General features: G+C 42.9%; 1 protein-coding gene across 1 annotated transcript in view; it reads right to left on the bottom strand.

Annotated features, from left to right (window-relative positions):
* Positions 1–5,588: 5,588 nt before the first annotated feature.
* The window catches only part of LOC124623120 (prostaglandin reductase 1-like), a 43,005-nt gene continuing 23,207 nt past the window's right edge, over positions 5,589–25,386 (bottom strand). Inside the window, exons 2-3 of the mRNA XM_047148909.1 lie at positions 14,270–14,620; positions 5,589–6,041 (exon numbers count right to left, since the gene is read on the bottom strand). Of these exons, the coding sequence (XP_047004865.1) occupies positions 5,589–6,041; positions 14,270–14,620 (804 nt within the window). The remainder of the gene's footprint in view (positions 6,042–14,269; positions 14,621–25,386) is intronic.

A 25,386-nucleotide genomic window follows, 5' to 3' on the forward strand; every position in this document is an offset into this window, starting at 1 on the left:
AGAGACTGGATTGATGCAGCTCTCCATGCTACTCTATCCTGTGCAACCTTCTTCATCTCCCAGTACCTACTGCAGCCTACATCCTTCTGAATCTGCTTGGTGTATACATCTCTTGGTCTCCCTCTACGATTTTTAACCTCCACGCTTCCCTCCAGTACTAAATTGATGATCCATTGATGCCTCAGAACATGTCCTACCAATCGATCCCTTCTTCTAGTCAAGTTGTGCCACAAACTCCTCTTCTCCCCAATTCTATTCAATACCTCCTCATTAGTTATGTGATCTATCCATCTAATCTTAATCATTCTTCTGTACCACCACATTTCGAAAGCTTCTATTCTCTTCTTGACTAAGCTAGTTATCGTCCATGTTTCACTGCCATACATGGCTACACTCCATACAAATACTTTCAGAAACGACTTCCTGACACTTAAATCTATACTCGATGTTAACAAATTCTCTTCTTCAGAAACGGTTTCCTTGCCATTGGCAGTCGACATTTTATATCCTCTCTGTTTCGACCATCATCAGCTATTTTTTTGTTTCTTGCTCAGTATACAGATTGACTAATATTGAGGAAAGGCTACAACCCTGTCTCACTCCCTTCCCAACCACTGCTTCCCTTTCATGCCCCTCTACTCATATAACGGTCAGTATTCATGCTGCAGATGGTCAGGGAAGCTGTGACTTCAAACGTGAACAAGTCATTGTATGTGGTAACTGAGATTTGGGGTAACTGAGATTTGTGACACAGTTCAAGCTCACACCCTATCTTCCCTACACTTTCACTGTTAGGCAGTAGTCGTAGGTCATGAACTGCAGCGCCTAGAACCACGTGGCCACCACGGTCGGCGCAAACATGACAATTGGGATGTCTGTTTAACATATTTTATAAGTTGTTACAATGCCAAAACGCACAGCTCAATTGGCCTAAGTCCATATGAGATCGTCTACGGAAGAAGAATGCATTCACCCTTGGACTTTGCACCATCGACTGCCGGAATCAGTAATGAACACGTTAGGGATCTAGCACGCAAGCTAAAGGAAGCATGGAAGGGAGTGAAACAGCGAAATCATCAATCCTTTCTTCAGCAAGCAAGACAACATGACAGCCAAGCTGCAGTGCCACTGTATCGAGTTGGAGATCTTGTGTATCTGAGCAACGTGGTGTTAAAGCAGAGTCAAATCAAAAAGTTTAAGAAGTTTTGGAAAGGACATTATTCAATCTTGGAGGTGTTTTCGCCAATCACTCTTAAGCTTCAACTGCCCTTTCGTTCTATTGTCGTTCATGTCAGTCGTGTAAAGTCATTTCTGGGTAGATTTCCTGTAGCATCGCAAGACGACGAGGACCGACCGAGAGGCAGACCTGCTTTTCTCAAACCCAGGAAGCGAGAATGGTGAAGTCGTGGTCCAGACTTCGAGGCCGAGGCATCGCCACGTTCCGAGCGATCCTGTTCCAGACACCCTTACAATCTGCGTAAACGTGTGTAGTGTGTGAGAGTGCAATGCATAAGCTTATTTCAGCCATGTGAGTATATGAATGTGTAGCGAAAATTTAGTATTGAAGCTATTGCACGAGTGCACAGTGAAACTAAATCTTTTATTCCACAGGGTACCACAAGAAACTCATTTATTTTATGTTTATTGTTAACTCTAGTATTTAGAGCTAATTAACCATGTTCATTTTTATTCTAATGATTGCTGTGATAGCGTATTCTACTAATGCTGTAGTAATCATTCCACAACCGCAATACCAGATCGGATACGTCTAGCACCTTGGCTGTACCTTTACATAACACAAAATCTTTCTCCGTGTCATTCTCCATCTCAGCCATACGACTATGGAACGCGCTCCCCTGTGATCTGCGTCTTATCCAAAACCACTCAACATTCAAGAGGGAACTTAAGACTTACATATTAGGGACGGTATAGCCACCATTGTTGTGCCCCCTCTCATCTTTTTCTTTCTCCTCTCCGTCATAGCTTCGAATTTTACCATTCTATTTCTCTTCCTCTAACCTATCTACCTCTTCTATATCTCTCTCACCCCATTCCATCCTCTTATGTCTCTGCTTGGTGAGAATAACTCACAAGCTGCAAGAATACAACGAGAAAATTCCCAACTAGCAATAGGACTGACACTCATAAAAGAAAAATATGTTTACTTTCATATACATAGTCATTATTATTATTATTATTATCATTATTATTATTATTTTTATTATTCTTGATTGTTATAATTATTTTTTGATTGTTATAATTATCATTGTACTACTTTTATAATCTCTATTTTTTTTCTTTAATATTAATACTGTATAACATGTTATATGTCCTAATTTTCTGTAGACTCTGAAATTTGTTGAATCTGAGTATGCCTGGTTAGGTGTAAGAGAGGGCCTGAAGGCCCTAATCTTGACAGGTAAAATAAATGCATAAATATATAAATAAATAATAGTACCACAGAGTACAGGTGTTTTGTTTGAACCACGATCAGACATGACAGTTTCAACAACTTGTCCTCAAGTACAATCTGAGTGAAATCCAGCTACAGTTCAATTCTGTAAAGAAGCGAATTGATCTAATTCGTTCTGTTAAAGGTAATGATACAATTTTGGAAATGGGTACATCTTGGTATAATAACTGGATCACAGCTAAAATGCAGGTAGAGTTTACATTTGCCGATTATGAGCAAGAGATTTACTGTTTTTAAAGCTTTTGCAACACAAAACTTTAATTTGGCATAAACGTGCCTGGTTTGATTTTGGAGGGAGTATCCTTTGTCCGTATTTGGTAATTTAACTAGTCGAGATCTACTGGAGGTTAAAGGCAAAATATTAGCGCTTGAAGAATAGTCCAGTACAGATTCAACTAACATCTCTAATGAAATTATCGTATTAAAGAATATGCAAAGAAACATTACTAACCACACAGTTCTCATTGAACAGATTGTAAAGCAATTTATCTCACATTTCCACGAATTCGTAATGAAACTAACGAAAATATCCAAGAACTATTCCAAGGATTAAATGCTGTGAGTGCACACTTAGATTTAAACACTCTTTTGTTAAGGATTACTGATAGTTTACCAAATGCTATAATTGATGCCCTTAAGTTAAGAACAGCCTTAGAAAGTAGTTCAAATGATTGTTTGAGCTGTGTACTACTACATCCAGAACAATTTTTACCGATCCTACTATCAATTGAGCGAAAGCTAGATGCAACCTATACTATGATTTACCCTGTTTTAACTCTTACAATTTATACGATTACTATAAGTTAACCACCACACACTCTTTAATGAGTGAAGATGAATTAACTGTTATTGTTTCTATTCCCATTTCTAGATCAAAGCACGATTTTGAAATGTGTAGGATTTATACTTACCCTGTGAAATGGACACAGGCAGGTACTTGTGTAAAGTACGTACTGAATGATTATCTACTGATCAGCAAGGACTGAAGATATTTTGTGTCCCTAAATTATAATGATTTGCTTATGTGTAAATGTAGTCATAAGTTAATTGCCCTGAATCGGCAGTATTCTTAGACAGTAGAGTGTACAGCTGTGGGAAAGAACTGTTTATGAATCATCCTCCAAGAGATGACTGCCCTAGAATTTTAATGCAACTTTATGATCAATTTCTTAAATGATGTTCTGAAGGTATAATTTTCTCATTTAACTCCACCCTTGATGTCACATTTACATGTAAAAATTATGATACACCTGAGCTACCCTTTACACTCAAACTGAATAACAGCGGATTAAACTTGAATGCCACACATTGTGATTTATCATGTGAACTATTTGATATGCCTAGTGTATTTCCAACTACATTTCATGCCACTGGACATTTGCCATTAATGAGAATGTGATCTGTTTATTACAATGATTCATATGCATTAACATATGGAAAGCAATCCTTATCAAGTTTTTTAGAAGACAATAATTTAATTAAGGACATCCATGAAAATGTCATCTCTTCCAATAATGAGTTAAACTTCATTGTAGCAGCGAATAGAATTAAGTCCTTCGATTCATCCAGCAATGTTAATGCATTTTGGATTGTCAGTATAGTGTTTTTATTGCTCTTATTAATTTGTCTTTTGTCAACAACATTTGTCATGTATGAAATTGTCATCCTGAAGGCACGCTTCTCTGTTCCGAAAGTTACTGTGTTTGCAAATGAAATACCAGGTGATCAAAAAGTCAGTATAAATTTGAAAACTGAATAAATCACCGAATAATGTACATAGAGAGGCACAAATTGACACACATGCTTGGAATGGCATGGGGTTTTATTAGAACCAAAAAAATACAAAAGTTCAAAAAATGTCCGACAGATGGCGCTTCATCTGATCAGAATAGCAATAATTAGCATAACAAAGTAATACAAAGCAAAGATGATGTTCTTTACATGAAATGCTCAATATGTCCACCGTCATTCCTCAACAATAGCTGTAGTCGAGAAATAGTGTTGTGAACAGCACTGTAAAGCATGTCCGGAGTTATGGTGAGGCATTGGCGTCGGATGTTGTCTTTCAGCATCCCTAGAGATGTCGGTCGATCACGATACACTTGCGACTTCAGGTAACCCCAAAGCCAATAATCGCACGGACTGAGGTCTGGGGACCTGGGAGGCCAATCATGACGAAAGTGGCGGCTGAGCACACCATCATCACCGAACGACGCGCGCAAGAAATCTTTCATGCGTCTAGCAATATGGGGTGTTTTTTTTTATTCTAATAAAACCCCATGTCATTCCAAGCGTGTGTGTCAATGTTTACCTCTCTATCTACATTATTCCATGGTTTATTACGTTTTCAAATTTATACTAACTTTTTCGTCACCCGGTACATGTTGCAATGCCTTCTGATGCTGCAAATGGCGAAATAGATTCATAACGCCCAGGAGGTCATTTTGAGCCACCTATGGTTGTTCTTTTTCTCTGGGGAGAGTGATGTAAGGGTTTATGTGTTGCGCACAGCCATACGGTACGTAACACGCGCTCACCAGCCGACCTGTCTGGAATGCTGACAATTTGCTTGGTCAGTAGATGAGCGTCCAGCCGCACTGCAAAGCAGAGTACGCAACTGGCCGCCATCTGCAGCGTGCAGTATTAACTAGCGTGCCCTCAGGCCCAAATATGTCTCTTTTCTTAGCTCACCATGGAGCCTTTCGATGCGACCGTAATTAGCCTCTGTTAGGATGTCAGACACAGTGATGATAGGTGCACGTAGCATGCGTGTTTTATAATCCGCCTTTGTTAATAAAACTGTTTAAACTTACTTGTTGTATTCGCATATTGCTGTACCTCAAGCACCCACCACTTACAAATCCTTACAAAATATTAGTATAATTATCATCTGGGGCAACAACACAAACTATCCACTTATAATATTTATTTTCATGTATTTATTCAATTTTTATAATGATGTGGAATGGTATTGGAAAACTGAAACCACAAACATAAGTTTTGAAGAACATTCCGTTGCAACCATGCACCTTTCTCTTGATGTACTATGTTCAAAATACTGGAAGAAATTGTCCTTGTCCTGCTTGTGAAATTGTTTCCGATACACTACAGTTCTTCACAATTTAACAACAGCCTTCCCCAAGTTGTCACCCTGCAGCATACCGGCGAAGGCTTTGGGGGTGTTTTGAAACCCTTCTGTTACAGTCTCACAGTATTTGATTTTTCCCTCTCGGACCCATTGCGTCAGCTGGGTAATGCCCTCTTCCCAGTGGTCGTGCCACCGTGAATACAGGAACCCCTCCATGCGGAGCTGCTTCAATATGGCTGCGGGCTGGATGATGGTAGCCTTCGGGAGATTAGATTCGTTGTATCCAGATATTGAGCCGCACACGGAGATGCGGCAACACTCTCGCATGCTGTTGATGACTGCGCTGCTCAGCTCACCGCCCACGTTGTCGAAGTACACGTCGACGCCGTCAGGTGCCGCCTGCTTCAGCGCCTCTGTGACGTCATTCGTCTTGTAGTTAAATGCGTGATGGAATCCCAACTCCTCTTTCAGCCACTTCACCTGCGGAAGAGAGGCCAGTTACGCAGCTAGAAGCGTGAGTTCTCAATTTTCGTAAATGGTTATTGAAATAGTACTAACTCATTTTGCTTTGTAGGTGACTGTTCAAAATCGTTCGAGGCGAATGTTTGGACTGTTCTTACTAATAGGTCCACAGTCAACACCTTCCCCTTTCTATCTCCATAAATAATACCTCTAAAGTGTGGTAGATTTTTGTACTATATTATTATTATTATTTCCAATTGCGCTTTATTTTTCATTCTGGAATAATAAGGAGCAGTCAAATAGAAATAAGACAGATGGGAAAAAGTAGATCAACTGTTTATTATTTCAAAATCAATCAACGTAACTGTTAACACATTTACTCCACAGTGAGACAAAATCGTCGTTCCTTTCGTGGATAAGCGTTTGCGATTGCCTACAGAATCTTGGTTATACTGAGGTGTGCATCTCTCCATCTGAAGCAAATTGACAGTCAAGAATGTCTTTCTTCAGGGCTCCGAAAAGGTGGAAATCGCATGGGGAGAGATTTAGACTCTATACAGGATGTGTGAGGGTCTCCTAGCGAAACTTCTGCAGCGAAATCGAAGCAATATGTGGGCCTGACCCTTGGCAAGTTGCCAAGTTTTTTTTTTTCCAATGGGCTGCAGAAGTTTCTCTGGGAAGTCCTCACACATCCTCCATACAGTCTCAATCTCTCCCCACGCGATTTCCACATTTTTGGAGCACTGAAGAAAGACATTCGTAGCCGTTGCTTTTCTTCGGACGGAGAGGTGCACGTCTGGTTACAACCAAGATTCTGTAGGCAACCGCAAACGTGTCTCCATAAAGGCAACGACCGTCTTGTCTCACAGTGGAATAAATGTGTTAACAGTTACGTCAATTAATTTTGAAATAATAAACAGCTGACTTATTTTTTCCCCCTTCTCATTTCCATTTGACTGCTCCTTATTTCGCTGAAGGTAGTGACCATCTTTTCCCACAGTGGTCTACACGTATTGGCAGTTACTCCGATTACTTTTTAAGTTATGAAGTATACTTGCTTTTTTCCATTGGAATCATTTTTGCTTTTTTCCATCAGAATCATTTTCATTTGACTAGCACTTATAAAAGTGATATTATTAATGTAGTAGTGTTCTCTATTTTGACTATTTTCTTTTAATAACTTCCGGATATGTTATGATGTATTCTGTTCCATAGGATCAGCATAGATCGTTGTTCCTAAAAAGCCGATAGGGCGGTGACATTCGAGTAGTTGTAGTTGGCTGTACTCTCCAAGATCAAAGACATTTATAACTCTGTAACTAGATCGAGAGAAAAAGGAATTCCGGGTATGTGAAATTTCCGCCCAATAAATAGTTAATCGCTTGAAAATGATTAAAAAATGTGTTATCAATACAGTATACAGTGAGGAAACAAAACACTCTTCATCATAGCTAATTCATCAGTTAAAAAACCTCCATACTCATGTAGACGCTGAGTTTCAAGTTTGTCCTTACAGGGCTATTACAAATGATTGAAGCGATTTCATAAATTCATTGTAGCTCCATTCATTGACATATGGTCACGACACACTACAGATACATAGAAAAACTCATAAAGTTTTGTTCGGCTGAAGCCGCACTTCATGTTTCTGCCGTCAGAGCGCTCGAGAGCGCAGTGAGACAAAATGGCGACAGGAGCCGAGAAAGCGTATGTCGTGCTTGAAATGCACTCACATCAGTCAGTCATAACAGTGCAACGACACTTCAGGACGAAGTTCAACAAAGATCCACCAACTGCTAACTCCATTCGGCGTTCGTATGCACAGTTTAAAGCTTCTGGATGCCTCTGTAAGGGGAAATCAACGGGTCGGCCTGCAGTGAGCGAGGAAACGGTTGAAAGCGTGCGGGCAAGTTTCATGCGTAGCCCGCGGAAGTCGACGAATAAAGCAAGCAGGGAGCTAAACGTACCACAGCCGACGGTTTGGAAAATCTTACGGAAAAGGCAAAAGCAGAAGCATTTCTTAAACAGGAGATTGGAAAACCGATGGATCGGTCGTGGTGGAGATCATGATCAACAATTCATGTCATGGCCTCCACGCTCTCCCGACTTAACCCCATGCAATTTCTGTCTGTGGGGTTATGTGAAAGATTCAGTGTTTAAACCTCCTCTACCAAGAAACGTGCCAGAACTGCGAGCTCACATCAACGATGCTTTAGAACTCATTGATGGGGACATGCTGCGCTGAGTGTGGGAGGAACTTGATTATCGGCTTGATGTCTGCCGAATCACTAAAGGGGCACATATCGAACATTTGTGAATGCCTAAAAAAACGTTTTGAGTTTTTGTATGTGTGTGCAAAGCATTGTGAAAATATCTCAAATAATAAAGTTATTGTAGAGCTGTGAAATCGCTTCAATCATTTGTAATAACCCTGTACTTTCTTTCATGTCTTCATTGATAACAATACATGTCCAATACTATGTGCCTCAGATATTCATTACAGCTCTCAGCCACAATATTCAATTAAGTGCATATCAGATGCTATACCACGCAGCTTCTACATCTGCATGTACATGTATAATCCACTGTGATTGTAGGGCCCTACATTGAGCACAATGCGTTCGTAGATCTACCATATTCTCAGTCAGTACATATACTCGTTTCATTATTTTTTGTCTCTCTTCTAATGAAATCTGGATAAATAACACCCAGCAGAATTGGTAGTGACACTGTATGTTAAGCTAACCCCATCTGGACCTTTTCATCATCATCATTAGTTGGTTCACTCATTACTGATTATCGTCACCTCATTTCGTCATTTATTTCTTAAGTAACTGAATCTTCGACCAGACGTCTCCATCCACCTCGATCTTTAACTCTCTCTAAAATAATGTAGAGAGGTAGAGTGATAATCTTCCTCACATGATCCAACCACCTCTTTCCCGCTCTTTCTCGTAGTCTTTTGCTTACGATTTTGCCTTACTAGACGATCCTCCCTAAACTGCCTGCTTGTATTTTCAACTTCGCCCGCATCTCGTGGTCGTGCGGTAGCGTTCTCGCTTCCCACGCCCAGGATCCCGGCTTCGATTCCCGGCGGGGTCAGTGATTTTCTTTGCCTCGTGATGGCTGGGTGTTGTGTGCTGTCCTTAGGTTAGTTAGGTTTAAGTAATTCTAAGTTCTAGGGGACTGATGACCATAGATGTTAAGTCCCATAGTGCTCAGAGCCATTTGAACCATTTTTTTTGTATTCTCAAAATGTGCCCAAAGACCTAGAAATATTTTTGAATGAGATGGGAAGATAAATTTCTTATGACTCTAAGTTCTTCTATAATGGAAGCATTGGTTCTTCTTTCTGTTCATGATACGTATAACGTCTTCCGCGACCGGATATCGAAGGTATCAGATCGAGTATTGCCACTAGCTTTCACGGCCCACGTCTCACGACTGTACAAGAATGATTCCACCAGACGCATCTTCATTGTTTTGGATATTGCCCGGTTCTGCCAGACCTTAGTGAGTTTAACCGTCGGGACCAGGAAATCCGGTTCCTCACTTAAATTCTTTATCACACTGTCCTGTGTCATTTGTCAGAGACCGTAAACAGATATAGTCATTCAGTACATTCAGATCTGCTAAGCAGCCTGCTAGTTGCATTTGATCTATATCTTGGTGTATTATAACTATTAGTTTGGGCTTTTTTGTGGTTATCTAGAGACCTAAATTTAAACAAGTAGTCTTCACTCTGGAGAACAGATCAATAAGTTCCTCCGCACTTCCAACAATAAGCGCTCTATCATCTGCAAAGCGTAGATATTACATTTTACTGCGCTCAGCATCGCTGCACATTACCGTCGTGACCACAGCAAGCTGTCTGTATGTGAATGGGGAAGAGGAGGAAACTGCGAACACAGACCATTTAAATGGTAGTGCAGTCGCAATGTATACGACTTGCTTTTATATTTCACGTTTCCCAACAACAAAGATCACGAACGAAACAATTTTTTGTGCTTTGCAATTATGTTTGACGCGCTGAAAATATAATATAATTTTTGTGCGGTACAAATTCTCGGCGTAAGGGCAGACACCGACAGATTCACAGATTTTCGCACTCAGGTTGCTGTAAATCATGATTCGCTTAGTTTGATAATAGAAAATATGTGTTTCTCACAATTATGCCGGTCGAAATATTGTAGCACTTTTCCAACCTCATTATGGAGACTTGGAAATTCTACGAGGGGAAAGCAATGTAGACGTCCTAGACAGTTTTAACGCAAAAATATTTCTCATTAGAACGGGAACTACCTTTCAGGTCAGTCAGATACAGTTAATTGCACATGCACAGAAGCGCTTTCAACTGAGACGGCAAACGTCCTCGATAACACCTGTAAGACAGACAGACTGTCGTAGGACACTATCCCTGTGATTCTTTCATAGGCACAATGAATTCTTCAAACCTCGCGTTTTCCTTAACAGCAGCGAGCTTAGGGTTGGTTGGTTGGTTGGTTTGGGGAAGGAGACCAGACAGCGTGGTCATCGGTCCGAGCTTAGGGAATTGGACTGTGTTTGTCTGAATATGTCCCTTCTATAATCCGATCTTCTTTTTGAATGCATTCCCATAAAATCAGAAGAAAGATGTTTCTCCCTTGCAATGTCTTATTGTGGGCAGTGTGCAGTCAAGTCCACTTAAAATACTAGGATGATCCACTTTTCAAGCCTCCTCTCCAAACCCCCCCGTCCTCCTCTTTTTCATAAATTCAGCAATAGCGTATTGACTTAATCGACGTACTTTGTAGTGATATATAAAGTCTCCATACCTTCGATCAGTTCCATGGAAAACTGCTACAACTGAGAGTGGAATAATGTGAGCGACTTCAGCAACTTTACTACTCGTACCATTCATTTGTACCAGTGTGGCATGCCTGTACATGTAGCACAAAAAGCTTCTTGATCTGCAGAACAGTGAATTCCGTCTGTCGATTGTTGTAATTTTTCGCTCTTTCATTGTTCGCTAATTCTTTAAATTGTTTCTGCATGGTATTGTAATATACAAGAAACTGATATAGGCATGCGTATTCAAATAGGGAGATATGTAAACAGGCAGAATACGGCGCTGCGGTGCCAATGCCTACATACGACAGAAGTGTATGGTGCAGCTTTTAGATCGGTTACTGCTGCTACAATGGTAGGTTATCAAGATTTGAGTCTGGTGTTATAGTCGCCGCACGAGCGATGGGACACGGCCTCTCTGAGGCAGCGATGAAGAGGGAATATTCCCTTACGATCATTTCAAAAGTCCATCGTGGATATCAGGAATTCGGTAAAACATCAAATCTCCGACATATTTGCGGCCGGAAAAAGATCCTGCAAGAACGAGACCAACGACGACTGTACAGATTCGTTCGACGTGACAGAAGTGTAATCCTTCCCCAAACTGCTGCAGGTTTCAGTGCTAGGCCATCAACAAGTGTTAGCGTGCGAATCATTCAAAGGAACATCATCAATATGGGCTTTCGGAGCCGAAGGCCCACTCGTGTACCTTTGATAACTGCATGACACAGAGCTTTACGCCTCTCCTGGGCCTGTCAATACCGGCATTGGACTGTCGATGACTGGAAACATGTTACCTGGTCGGACGAATCTCGTTTCAAACTGTATCGAGCGGATGGACGTGTACGGGTATGCAGACAACCTCATGAATCCATGGACGCTGCATTTCAGCAGGGGACTCTTCAAGCTGGTGGAGGTTCTGTAATGGTGGGGGTGGTTGCAGCTGGAGTGATATGGGACTACTGATACGTCTATATACAACACTGACAGGTGACACGTACGTAAGCATCCTGTCTGATCATCTGCATCCATTTATTCCCATTGTGCATTCTGACAGACTTGGGCAATTCCAGCAGGACAATGCGATACACCACGTGTCCAACAGAGTGACTCCAGGAACACTCTTCTGAGTTTAAACATTTCAGTTTAGTTTCACAGCAAATTTGCTGTACCCATCACTTATGCAAATGCATAACACATATTGGGAATAATAATCCCTATCTTCTGTCATCCCCATTCCTTTTTAAAGGCTTGTGACGATGGATTACTAGACTGCTTATTTTGTGCTAACAGCCACTGGACCTGTGAACGTCTGTCATACCACAAACAAATAGCGGACGGTAGACAGCGCTGACACCATGATTCTGACCAGCTGTAAAGAGTCGTGCCGACCAGCTTATGACACACTGCAATACTACGCTACTGGCCATTAAAATTGCTACACCACGAAGATGACGTGCTACAGACGCGAAATTTAACCGACAGGAAGAAGATGCTGTGATATGCAAATGATTAGCTTTTCAGAGCATTCACACAAGGTTGGCGCCGGTGGCGACACCTACAACGTGATGACATGAGGAAAGTTTCCAACCGATTTCTCATGTACAAACAGCAGTTGGCCGGCGTTGCCTGGCGAAACGTTGTGATGCCTCGTGTAAGGAGGAGAAATGCGTACCATCACGTTTCCGACTTTGATAAAGGTCGGATTGTAGCCTATCGCGATTACGGTTTATCGTATCGCGACATTGCTGCTCGTATTGGTCAAGATCCAATGACTGTTAGCAGAATATGGAATCGGTGGGTTCAGGAGGGTAATATGGAACGCCGTGCTGGATCCCAACGGCCTCGTATCACTAGCAGTCGACATGACAGGCATCTTATCCGCATGGCTGTAACAGATCGTGCAGCAACGTCTCGATTCCTGAGTCAACAGATGGGGACGTTTGCAAGACAACAACCATCTGCACCAACAGTTCGACGACGTTTGCAGCAGCATGGACTATCAGCTCGGAGACCGTCACTGCGGTTACCCTTGACGCTGCATGACAGACAGGACCGCCTGCGACGGTGTACTCAATGACGAACCTGGGTGCACGAATGGCAAAACGTCATTTTTTCGGATGAATCGAGGTTCTGTTTACATCATCATGATTGTCGCATCCGTGTTTGCCGACATCGCGGTGAACGCACATTGGAAGCGTGTATTCGTCATCGCCATACTGGCGTATCACCCGGCGTGATGGTATTGGGTGCCACTGGTTACACGTCTCGGTCACCTCTTGTTCGCATTGACGGCACTTTGAACAGTGGACGTTACATTTCAGAAGTGTTACGACCCATGGCTCTACCCCTCATTCGATCCCTGCGAAACCCTACGTTTCAGCAGGGTAATGCACGACCGCATGTTTCTGGATACAGAAAATGTTCGACTGCTGCCCTGACCAGCACATTCTCCAGATCTCTCACCAATTGAAAATGTCTGGTCAATGGTGGCCGAGCAACTGGCTCGTCACAATACGCCAGTCACTACTCTCGATGAACTGTGGTATCGTGTTGAAGTTGCATGGGGAGCTGTACCTGTACACGCCATCGAAGCTCCTTTTGACTCAATGCCCAGGCGTATCAACGCCGTTATTGCGGCCAGAGGTGGTTGTTCTGGGTACTGATTTCTCAGGATCTATGCACACAAATTGCGGGAAACTGTAATCACATGTCAGTTCTAGTATAGTATATTTGTCCAATGAATACCCGTTTATCATCTGCATTTCTTCTTGGTGTAGCAATTTTAATGGCCAGTGGTGTAAATGAAATGTCGTGCTGTACCGGGTACTTCCAGAAAGGAATGATCAAATGCAAGAAGGACCGGACCAAGCCTTGGCCTGCAAAGCAGCCAGCACGAAGTGTGGCAGGCTGCGGCCGGCCCTGGTATAGAACCTTGACTGACTCCATTTGTCACGTCTAAGCATTTAGAGTATTCACCATCCACCTTTATGGTTGCGGTATGACTGCTACGAAGATCTTTCAATAATGACACTAGGTACTTCTAAACCCCAAAATCATTGAGCACATGCCTCTACTCGTCCCACATGACACAAACAAAGGTGTTTTTTATAATCTAGGAAAAAAATTTAAGCAGGGCACAAAATTCACGACATTTTCCAGTTACCTGCCTCAAATTCAGGCTTGTCTCTCGAGTAGTTTTACTTGTGACAGGACCTGCTTGTTCTGCAGAAATCTGAGACTGCAGGAAGAACAGATGCAGTCCAGTTTTAGGCATTCGCCAGTCTGCTTGGTGGCATTCTCGATTCAACTAAACAGAATATCAGGTACCATGTCTGAATTCATGTAAATGTTCTCCTCCTCGAAGTTACGTTCTTTGCAATACAGTGAAGCGAAACCAAAATGGGATAGTGTCTTACCTTAGCGTCTGATCCCGCGAAGCCAATTACTTTGCACCCCTTGAGGCGCGCTATCTGCCCGACTATGGACCCCACAGCACCTGCTGCCCCACTGACTACGGCGACCTCTCCCTTCTTTGGCTTGCAGACCTCAAGCAGTCCAAAGTAGGCCGTGATTCCGGGCATGCCCAGCACCCCCAGAGAGAGGGAGAGGGGCAGCTCCCCCAGGTCTGGCACCAGCATGGCCGGAGACATGAAGTAGGGCGCGTCCGGCCCCACGTCGGCCACGGTGCGGTCGCGCCACCCCCAGTAGCCGACCACGTACCGCCCCACGGGGAAGCCCGCCGCACGGCTCTCCACGATGCGGGCCACCTGTGGGCAGAGGATAATATTCTGTTACCTGCATATCACTGCATAACAACGAATAAACACCTCACCACAAACATCTACATCTACACAGATACTCCACAAGCCACTGTACAGTACGTGGTGGAGTGTACGTTGTACCACTACAAATCGTTTCATTTCCTGTGCCACTCGCATATAGGGCGAGGGAAAAACGGTTCTCTACATGCTACCGTATGAGCCCTAATTTCTTGTATCTGATCATTATGGTCCCTACGTGAAGTGTATGCTGGCGGCAGGAGGATCGTTCTGCAGTCAGCATCAAATGACAGTTCTCTAAATTTTCTCAATAATGCTCTTCAAAAAGAACGTCTCCTTCCCGCCAGGGATTCCCATTTGATTTCCCCAAGCATCTGCGTAACATTTACCTGTAGTTCGAACATACTGGTAACAAATATAGCACCTCGCCTCTGAATTGCTTCAATGTCCTCGTTCTATCTGACCTGATGTGGATCCCAAATACTCGATCGCTATTCAAGAACAGGTTGCACCAGCATACTGATTGCGACCTCCTTTACAGATGAGCCATACTTTCCTAGAATTCACCCAATGAACCAGAGGCTATTATTCGCCTTCCTTACCAAGTCCTCACAGCTCGTTCCATTTCATATTGCTCTGCAACGGTACACCCAGATATTTAAACGAGGTGACTGTGTCAAGCAGGATTTATGCTGCATCCGAACATTGCGGGTTAGGAGTTTCTATTCATCCGCATTAACTTACATTTTCTCACATTTAGAGCTAGCTACGATTCATCACACCAACTAGAAATCTTGCCTAAGTTATCTTGTAACCTCCTACAGTCACTCAGTTTCGACACCATACGGTACACCACAGCAATCTTCAGTAAACAACACCAGATTGCTGCCCACTGCGTCCGCCAAATCATTTATGTATACTGAGAACAATAGCGGTCTTATCACACGTCCCTGGGGCACTGCTAACGGTATGATGAAAACTCGCTGTCTGTTAGTTAAGAAACCTTCGAGCCACTCACGCAGCTATGAATTTAATGTATATGCTCGTATCTGCATTAATAGCCTGCACTGGGACGCCATGTCAAATGCTTTCCGGAAATCTAAAAATACGGAATCTGTCTTTTGGCGTTCATCCGTAGTTCGCAGTATATTACGTGAGAAAAGGACAAGCGATGCTTCTAAAACTATGCTGATTCGTGGGCATTATCTTCTCGGCCTCAAGAAAATGTGTTATATTCGAGATGAGAATATACACAACAATTCTGCAGCAAACGGCAGTTAGGGATATTGGTCTCTAATTTTGCGGATCCGTTCTTTTACCTTCTTATGTGCAATAGTCACCTGCGCTTTTTTCCAGTCTCTTGGCGAGAGATCGCAATAAATGCAAGCTAGGTAGGGGGCCAGTGCCTTAGAGTACTCGCTGTAAATCCAAATTGTGATTCCATCCGGACCTGGTGACTTATTTACTTTCAAATCTTTCAGCTGTTCCCCAACACGCCACAGATACGTATTACTGTGTCGTCCACGCAGGCATCTGTCCAGTGCTCAAATGACGCCACGTTTGTGCGATTCAGCTGCGTGATCGATTTCTCGAATGCGAAATTTGAAGCTTCGGCTTTCGTTTTGCTATCTTTAACTGCCACAGAAAAAACTGGTCAACAAGGGAATAAATGAAAGCCTTAGATATGCTTCGCGATTTTACATGGGGCCAGAAATTTGTCAGGTTCTCTGCCAGACCTTTTGCAAAGGTATGACAGTGGCAGATGTTGCATGCTTCGCGCATTATCTTTTCACAGACCCACGAATCTCTACTAACCTTTGCTTGTCGATATTTGTGCGCTCTCTGACTTAATGATATAATAACATTTATTTCTCTCTCTCCTTTGTTTATTTGTAACATACCTATCCTTTATTGTTCTTAAGTGCTAATTTGTATATCTGGAATAGTCACACCACTAACAGAAGATATATTGTGATGCTCTTCTGTTAGAGATTCACGGCCTTAAATAATATCGCTGCAATAGACAGACTTTCAATAGAACAGATATTGGACTGCCCAGGCCTAGAATAACCTTAAACGTTAAAAGTTATGCCTACTTCAGGCTAAAGGATAGCCAACACTTAAGGATCACGTTTCGATGAAAATCGAGAAAAATATAACTTATACAAATTATTGCGCTTGTCTTACTTCCCAAAAGCATATTTTCTTTAATTTTCACTTCTCATGACGCGTTTCGGTGTCAGCATCATCAGATCTTACTTCGATAGATATTATCTTCTCACTTTGTGAACATTCCTTCATATCACTTCACTTACATCATGAAGAAATGTTTATAAAATGACAAGATACCTTGTATCGAATAAGATCTGAAACACATCATGAGAAGTGAAAAATAAAGAAAATGTATTTTTTTGGTGACCAAAACAAGTGTCATATGAAACTATAATATTCCAGAAGAGACCTTTTCAAGTGTCAAACACACAAGCAACAAATGAAATTTTCTACCAAGGCTGGGGTTTGAACCCAGGTCTTCTGCTCACTAGGCAAATGAAACTAACCACTGTGCACAGTGCTTAGCGCATCTGCCTAGTAAAGCCTTGATACAAATTTTCATTCGCACTTCAGTCTCCATATATATATATATATATATATATATATATATATATATATATATATATATATATAGCATAGATGTTTGGGACTAGGAACCTTGTGGTTTTATTTGATTAAAGCACATATGCCTGGGTTTCAGACAGGTCCTCCCAGGTCGTTTGACACTGAGATGCTGTTCCAATACAGTTGGCGAGCCTCTGCAATCCTCTTCGACTTTAGGGGGAATACCAAGTGAGTTGAGGCGTGAATGGGAATTGTAATTGAGGAGAGAAGCGTGCTGGGGTAGACTGTGCAGTTGTGCAACACCACTGTGCCAGGGTGGCGTAGTTGCTAGTGAGCAGGAGGCCCGGGTTCGAATCCTGGCCCTGGTACAAACTTTCACTCATCGCTTCAATCTGCATATACATACACTGAAAACCCAAATAAAATGGTATAGGGATGCATATTCAAGGAGATATGTAAACAGGCAGAATACGGAACTGCGGTCGGCAACGCCTTTATAAGTCAACAAGTGTCTGCCGCAGTTGGTAGATCGGTTACTGTTACTACAATTGCAGGTTATCAAGATTTAAGTGAGTTTGAACGTGGTGTTACAGTCGGCGCACGAAAAAAATGTGTGTGAATTCCTAAGGGACAAAACTGCTGAGGTCATCGGTCCCTAGACTTACACACTACTTAAACTAACTTACGCTATGGGCAACACAAATACACACCATACCCGAGGGAGGACTCGAACCCCCGGTGGGAGGGGCCGCGCGAATCTTTACATGGCGCCTGTAACCGCGCGGCCACACCGCGCGGCTCGACGCACGAGCGATGGGACACAGCATGTCCGAGGTAGCGACGAAGTGGGCATTTTTCCGTATGACCATTTCACGAGTGTAACGTGAACATCAGGAATTCGGTAACACATCAAATGTCCGACGGCGCTACGGCCGGAAAAAGATCCTGCAAGAACGGGACCGACGAGGACTGAAAAGAATCGTTCGACGTGACAGAAGTGCAACCGTTTCGCAAATTGCTGCAGATTTCAATGCTGGGCCATCAATAAGTGTTAGCGTCCGAACCATTCAATGAAACATCATCGATGTGGGCTTTCAAAGCCGAAGGCCCACTCGTGTACACTTGATGACTGCATGACACAAAGCTTTACGCCTCGCCTGTGTCCGTCAACACTGACATTGGACTGTTGATGTCTGGAAACATGTTGTCTGGTCAGACGAGTCTCGTTTCAAATTGTATCGAGCGGATGGACGTGTACGGGTATGGAGACAACCTCATGAATCCATGGACCTTGCGTGTTCTGATCGTTCTGTGTCGGAGCTCCCGCCCGGTCGCTCCTTTAATACGGTCTTCCGACCTTGTTTAGCGCCGTACGTGTGTGGGCTACGTCACCGCGTTTAGCTCCGCGCCCCGCGCTTCATTGCGCAACTCCGGTTTTGCTCTGCACGGTCATTGTCGAGGCTACGCTGATCGTTAAGAGCTTAGTGACTGGCGTAACGTGCGACACATTCTGGCGGCAAGGGACAGCGCTTGAGGTTACCGAACTAAAATCGTTTAATTTTCACAATCTCGCGTCACCGCCATTCTCCTATATAAAACATTGCGAATTTAAAAAAAATATATTCCGTATTTTGAGAGGTGGCAGTAGCGACCAAAACACGAAAAAATGTCCAGTAAACATAGGCTCTAAACACATACCTTAGGTGCTCTAAGCATTTGTTAATCGTCGCTGCTGTGAAAGACTTCTCTTGTACTGCAAGTTCTTTGCTATTAAGAAAGACATAGCACAGTCTAATACATACGTACCGTCACGACACACTCTGGTGCGAAAATCGTTATCGTTTGACAGTTGTAGCAACGCTAGCGCTCAGTCGGTGAGAAAGCAGTCACATGCGTCGTAAGCATAATGTTTGGTTGTAATTATTTTCTACTTAATTAACGAAAAGAACATATTTTTGTGTACCAAGAGACATGAATTATCATGAAATACATGTATAAACAGCCAATAACACTGCTTTATAGACATAAGCTATAGCTTACTCACGAAGAAATACTTTCGAATATGAGTATACTTGGAGCTTACTCCGCTTTAAGCGAGAGAAATTAAACACGTATTTCATGCAAGAGAAGCATCTATTTCTATTGATGTTTGTTATTATCATACGCACTCTCCTTGATACTTAAAATTTTTCGTGGAGTCTAATGATTCGTCCATTTTTACACTTCGGTCGACTTCCTAATACACGAATATTTTTGTAAATGTTATTACTTTTGCTTCAAAAGCGAATGTGTTGAAGGTTCTTGCCGTTCGTGGCTCAGATTTATCAAGTATGGAATTGGTTTCTTCATTCTTGGGAAACAGTGTTATTGCTTTTGACGATTTATTATCATACCTGTCGAGCTTTCTCTTAAGCTACAGTCCGTGGTGGCTTATTTGGTGCGTTAAATAATGTAGGTATTACATTCTATACAGGTGACCCAGGTTCCACATTCACTGATTTGGATGAGAATGTAGGGAGCAAAACTCCGCTTTGTTTGGTATACTTATGACGTCAACAGGTCCTCTAGAGTTTATTATCAATTTTTTTCTTAATAGAGGAGAACGACATTATTCAGTAAATATCCGAACGTTACAAGAAAATCGTAAGTAAACTGTCCTGTAATATACCGTTTCATACCTCCAAGTATCCTTAGGAAATTTTCTTATCACAATTAAAGTTCGATAACTGTTTTCGATTGCTATCTGCAGCCGTCTTCAGATCGTTCAAAATATGAAAAGACGGTGAATAAGCATTGGAAAGCATCGTCAGCTGTAGTCATGCAACGACATACATTCGTAAGTACCAAAACAATACTTGTACGTAGTTGAAAATGTCACCGTGAAGAAGCCAGGTTGTAGGGACGGTAGTTTCGCAAGTTGACCGTCATATAGAAAATTGTCCAGTTGCGTGAGTAGTAGTTGGGTCAAAAAGCTCATTACTTGCAGTAGTATATAACGGGTATTATCGTGAGAGCAATATATCCGGCGGTTCCAAAAACGATCAACTGTTCCGTAGCCTGGCTTACACAAGACTGATCCTTTGTGGCGTATAACGTAGTCATGTTCATAAAATATGTACAGATTGAAGGATAATATGAGAACGCTGCACAGTACAAGTATGACAAGGCAAGTTCTCTCGTGATTCTTGAACAGAGCATTCGCTATTACAGTGTGAAATATACTGCAAAACTCAATTAGTCTTTCTCCTCTCCCGTTCCTTCTGCCAAGCCCATAACACCACGTAAGTCTTTCTTCTATTCTTTCCCCTACAACGGCGTTCCAATCACTCACGATTATTAGAATTTCATCTCCCTTTACGTAGTGAATTACCCGTTCATATCTTCATGTACTTCTTTATTTGTTGCTGTTGGTATGCTGGCGAATCTGATAAGAACAACCGTATCGCGTAACTGCCCACAGCAGCTAACTCTCTGTCCTTGTTTCCTGTTCACAACGAATCCTACTCCCGTTATATAATTCTCTGCTGCTGTTGATATTACCATATATTCGTCTAACCAGATATCTCCGTCGTCTCCCCTTTTCACTTCCCTGACCACCCACTATATCCTGATTTAGCCTCTGCATTTTCCTTTTACATTTTCTACGTTTCCTGCAACGTTCAGACTTCTGGCATTCATTGCTCCGACTCGCACAATGTTATCCCGTTGTTGGATATTCCATGTGTCCTTAAGGTCACCTCCACCTTGGCAGTCCCCTCCCGGAGATCGGAATGGGGGACTGGACAGAAATCATTTGCCAACGAAGAGACCATCATGACACTTTATCAGCTTGATCATACCTTATTTGCTTTTAATGAAGAGGTTTTCATTGCCTTCTGCATCCTCATTGCTGATTCTTCCGCCGTTTTGGGACAGTTTCCCACGGCAAGGGCAAGAGGGTGCCTGAAACCTCTGTCCGCTCCTCCGCCTTCTTTATTGGCTATGAACAGTCAATGAAAATTGTAGAAAGGTAGGAAACTAAGGAGGTGGAATCTGGATAAGTTAAAAGAAACAGAGATTATTGACAGCTTCAGATGGAGCATTAGCCAACGTTTGACTAAACCAGGGAAAGGAAATAGAGCGGAAGACGAATGTGTACCAAATGAAAAATTAAACAGTGAAGGCAACAGAATAACTGATATGTAAAGAGACAAGACTTAGCAAAAATCCTGCGAAAACACAGGAGATTCCGAATTTAGTTTAAGAAAGAAGAAAATAATAAACTGTAGCAATTAACGCAGGCGAAAAGGAATGTAGACGTCTAAAAGTGAGACATGCAGAATGTGCTAAATGGTTAAGCAGGAAAGACTAGAGAAGAAATGCAAAGCTGTAGAAGCATGAACGAATAGAGCAAAGATAGATACCACCTATAGGAAGAATTAAGATACCTTTGTAGAAAAGGCAAGCAGCTGTATGAATGTTACATAGCAAGCTAGTGGTAGGCAGAGAAAGGGAAGCTGAAAAATGGAAGGAGTGCGTAGAGGAGTTCTAAGAGAGAAATTAACTTGGAAACAATATTATAGAAAGGGAAGAGGAAGTAGATGGATCTGAGATAGGAGATATTATACAGGGAGAAAACTTTGACAGAGCATTGAAACGTGTAAGTCCAAACAAGGCCCCTGGAGTAGACATTTGCTCCGAATTATTGGGATCCGTGGGAGACGCAGCCGTTACGAAACTATTCCATCTTGTGTACGACATATATGAGACTGGCGAAATACCCTCAGGCTTCAGGAGGAATGTGACACTTCCAATTCCATATGAAGCACACGCTGACAGGTGTAAATATTATCGAACTATCAGTGTTGAAGGTCAGAGTTGCAGAATACTGACCGAATTACACGGAAGTGATGAAAGTCGTGGGACAGGAATATGTAGATATACAGATGGTGGTAATGTGGCGTACTCCAGGTATAAAAGGACAGTGCATTGGCGGAGCTGTCATTTGTAGTTAGGTGATCCCTGTGAGAAGATTTGCGACCTGATTATGGACGGACGACGCGAATTAACAGACTTTAAAACGCGAAATGGCAGTTGGAGCTAGACGCTTGGAACATTCCATTTCGGAAACCGTTCAGGAATTCAGTATTCCGAAACCCACAGCGTCAAGAGCCTGCTGAGAATACAAAATTTCAGGCATTATATCTGAACGAAGACAACGCATTGGCCCACTGCCTTCACTTAACGACCGAGAACAGCGACGTTTGCATAGAGTCGTCAGTGCTAATAGACAGGCAACACTGCGCGAAATAACCGAAAAACATATCCGTAAGGATAGTGGGGTGTAATTTGGGGTTAATGGGCTATGGCAGCAGACAACCGACACGAGCGTCTTTTCTAACGGTGCGACATCACCTGCAGCAACTCTCCTGGACTCATGACCATAATGGTGTGCGGTGCGTTTACGTGATCACTGACTGGAAATGGTTATGTTCGGCTACTTGGAGACCATTTGTAGGCATCCGTTTTCTTCATGTTCCCAAACAACGACGAAATTTTTGTAGATGACACTGCACCCGGTCACAGAATCACAACTGTTCACAATTGGTTTGAAGAACGTCATGGCCAATTCGAGCCTATGATTTGACCGCCCAGATCACACAACATGAATCCCACGGATATTAATCGGACATAGTCCAGAGGTCAGATGGTGCACAAAATCTTGGAGTGGCAACACTTTGGCAATTACAGACGGCTACAGAGGCAGTGTTCCTCATTGTTTCTGCAAGGGGCTTTCAACGACTTGTTGAGTGGATGCCAGGTCCAGCTTCTGCACTACTCCAGGCAAAAGGAGGTGTGGCACAACATTAGGAGGTATACCATGACTCTTGTCATCTCAGTCTATTTACGGAAGATTGGGATACGTTGTAGAAGCCATCCTCAGGGAAGGTCAGTTCTTCTTGTGCCACGGAAAAATGGAAATGAGCATATGGCATCATTGGCCGGGAGGCCCCATCTGGAGAAGTTCGGCCGCCAAGTTCAAGTCTTATTTCAGTCGACGCCACACTGGGCGACTTGCGGGTCAGTGATGAGGATGAAATGATGATGGAGACAACACAAGTCCACGAATGGAGAAAATCCCCAACCAGGCCCGGAATCGAACCTGGGCTCACTGCATGGGAGGCAAGCACATAACCTCCCAGTTGAGCAGGCGGACTGTTCCTGGGAAATTTTGGACCATGCGAGGCAACACTGCCCTTAAAACTGCCCTCGCAAGTGGCAAGATAACTAACATTGATGTGGATGCGGACAGGACATCCAACCTCACGAAAGACGGCGCCATCGGCACACGGGACGAGCTAGTAGACGTGTTTTGATCCCTCAGCACTGTCTAGCGGCCGCTGTCGGCTTTATCTGGCTCGCAGACCGCACACTTTCTGTGCGAAAATGGATGTGATTAAAATAACTGCGTAAACTCTGTTAGCAACTGGCAAACAAGAGTCTATAAAATCGCCAAGGAAATTCTGGGTTCTTATGTGGCTTGAACAGCAAATTTCTGAAAGAGGATTGCTACATAACGCTGTACAGCGATCGGAGATACACACAGTAGAAGTTACTCGTTAACTCAATTGAATTTTCAACCCATTTTAGTTTTTATGTTGAATACAGTGAAGGCACAGTATCTAATGTCAGTTTATATGCCAGTGTCACTTGGATTTCCGCTCCTCCCATATTCTATAAAGCCCTCAACCCCTAGAACGCCACACACTCCAATTCGCCTTTCGTATCGTCATTCCGTTCCCCATGTGGATCCTCTACGACCTCCTCCCCTTCCCACATCTTCTTCTTTTCCTCGAACATATTTGCACCCTGTACATCGTTTGCTGACTCGATCCCCCACCCCCTGGTATCTTCTATCCTCTCTACCCCCAGCCTGTCACCACGCCTTTTCCGTTGTGTCCCGCCCTCTCTCCATTTCCACACTCTGCACCTCCTTTCTCAGCGCCTACTCCTACTGCATGATGAGCTTCACACTGACCTCCACCCCTCCTACCAAAGCGCCACCTTCCCCCATCCTACTCCTCAATGCTCCCTCTCCCCTCCTCTTCCCTTCCCTTGAGCGGTTTTCCTCCCTCCTGGACCCCCTCCCTTTCCCGTGCCCCTTCTGTGTCTCTGCACTCACTCCTCATTTACCTTCCCACTCCATCTCCCACCCCGACCGTCTCCTGCCAATCCCCCCTTTTTTTCTTTTTCTCCCACCCCTTCAGCCTCCTCCCCCACTGTACCTCCCACGCCCCTCTTTTTCCCTCCTCTCTGGCCTCCTCTCCCTCTTCAGGTCCCTGCCGGCAGTTTGTATTCTTCATGTGTGCCCCATCGCTTACAGTGATCTTTTAAGTGTCCCTCATTCTGTGTGTTTTTATACTGTAGCTGTCTCTTAACTTGTGCATGTGACTCCAGTATATTTTAAGTGCTTCCCGACTCAGCAACTGTGTTCTTTTAATTTTATGTGTACTTTTTTTAAGCTGCCCCCCCCCCTCCCCCCCCCCAAATGAACGTTCCCATGTCAGTGTATCCTTTACCTCCAACTGTCTCCACTTATTATATTTTTATGTCCCCCTTTTGCCGCCTTTTTCTGTATAGTTTCCTATTTTTATTTCATTGTAACATCACTCGGCTGAAGAGCGGCGGATTGTGCCCATATGGGGCGGGGGAATGAAACCACAATAAAGAAAAAAGAAATTTCAGTTTGCGCATATATAATATCCATATTTTTGATGCTGCACTGACCACTAACACCCTGAAGCAACAAATGTCATCACATAGTTTTCAAGATCACGATTCGTTACGTAATTTCGTTGAAATGTGAGAAGAGATTCTTTGAGAATCTGCTCACCACAGTAAAAAGATATTTATCGGTGAAATACAAAAATTACTCTGTCATAAGCCTAGATATTGGTATATATATTTTACAGAAAGTTTCTTAACAGTAAAAACTTCCAGAGTGGAACTTGTGTCTACTTTCAGACACACACCGGCAGTCACGTTCAGATTTCTGTTCACCAGGGAATCATCCCAGTCGTTGGCCTTTCCAATAATAACTGCAGAAAATAGATCATTTATACGAAATAACATCGCTTTTGAGATAATTTATCTATCAA

The sequence above is a fragment of the Schistocerca americana genome, chromosome 7 (genome assembly GCF_021461395.2).
Source record: "Schistocerca americana isolate TAMUIC-IGC-003095 chromosome 7, iqSchAmer2.1, whole genome shotgun sequence".
Taxonomy (NCBI): Eukaryota; Metazoa; Arthropoda; class Insecta; order Orthoptera; family Acrididae; genus Schistocerca; species Schistocerca americana.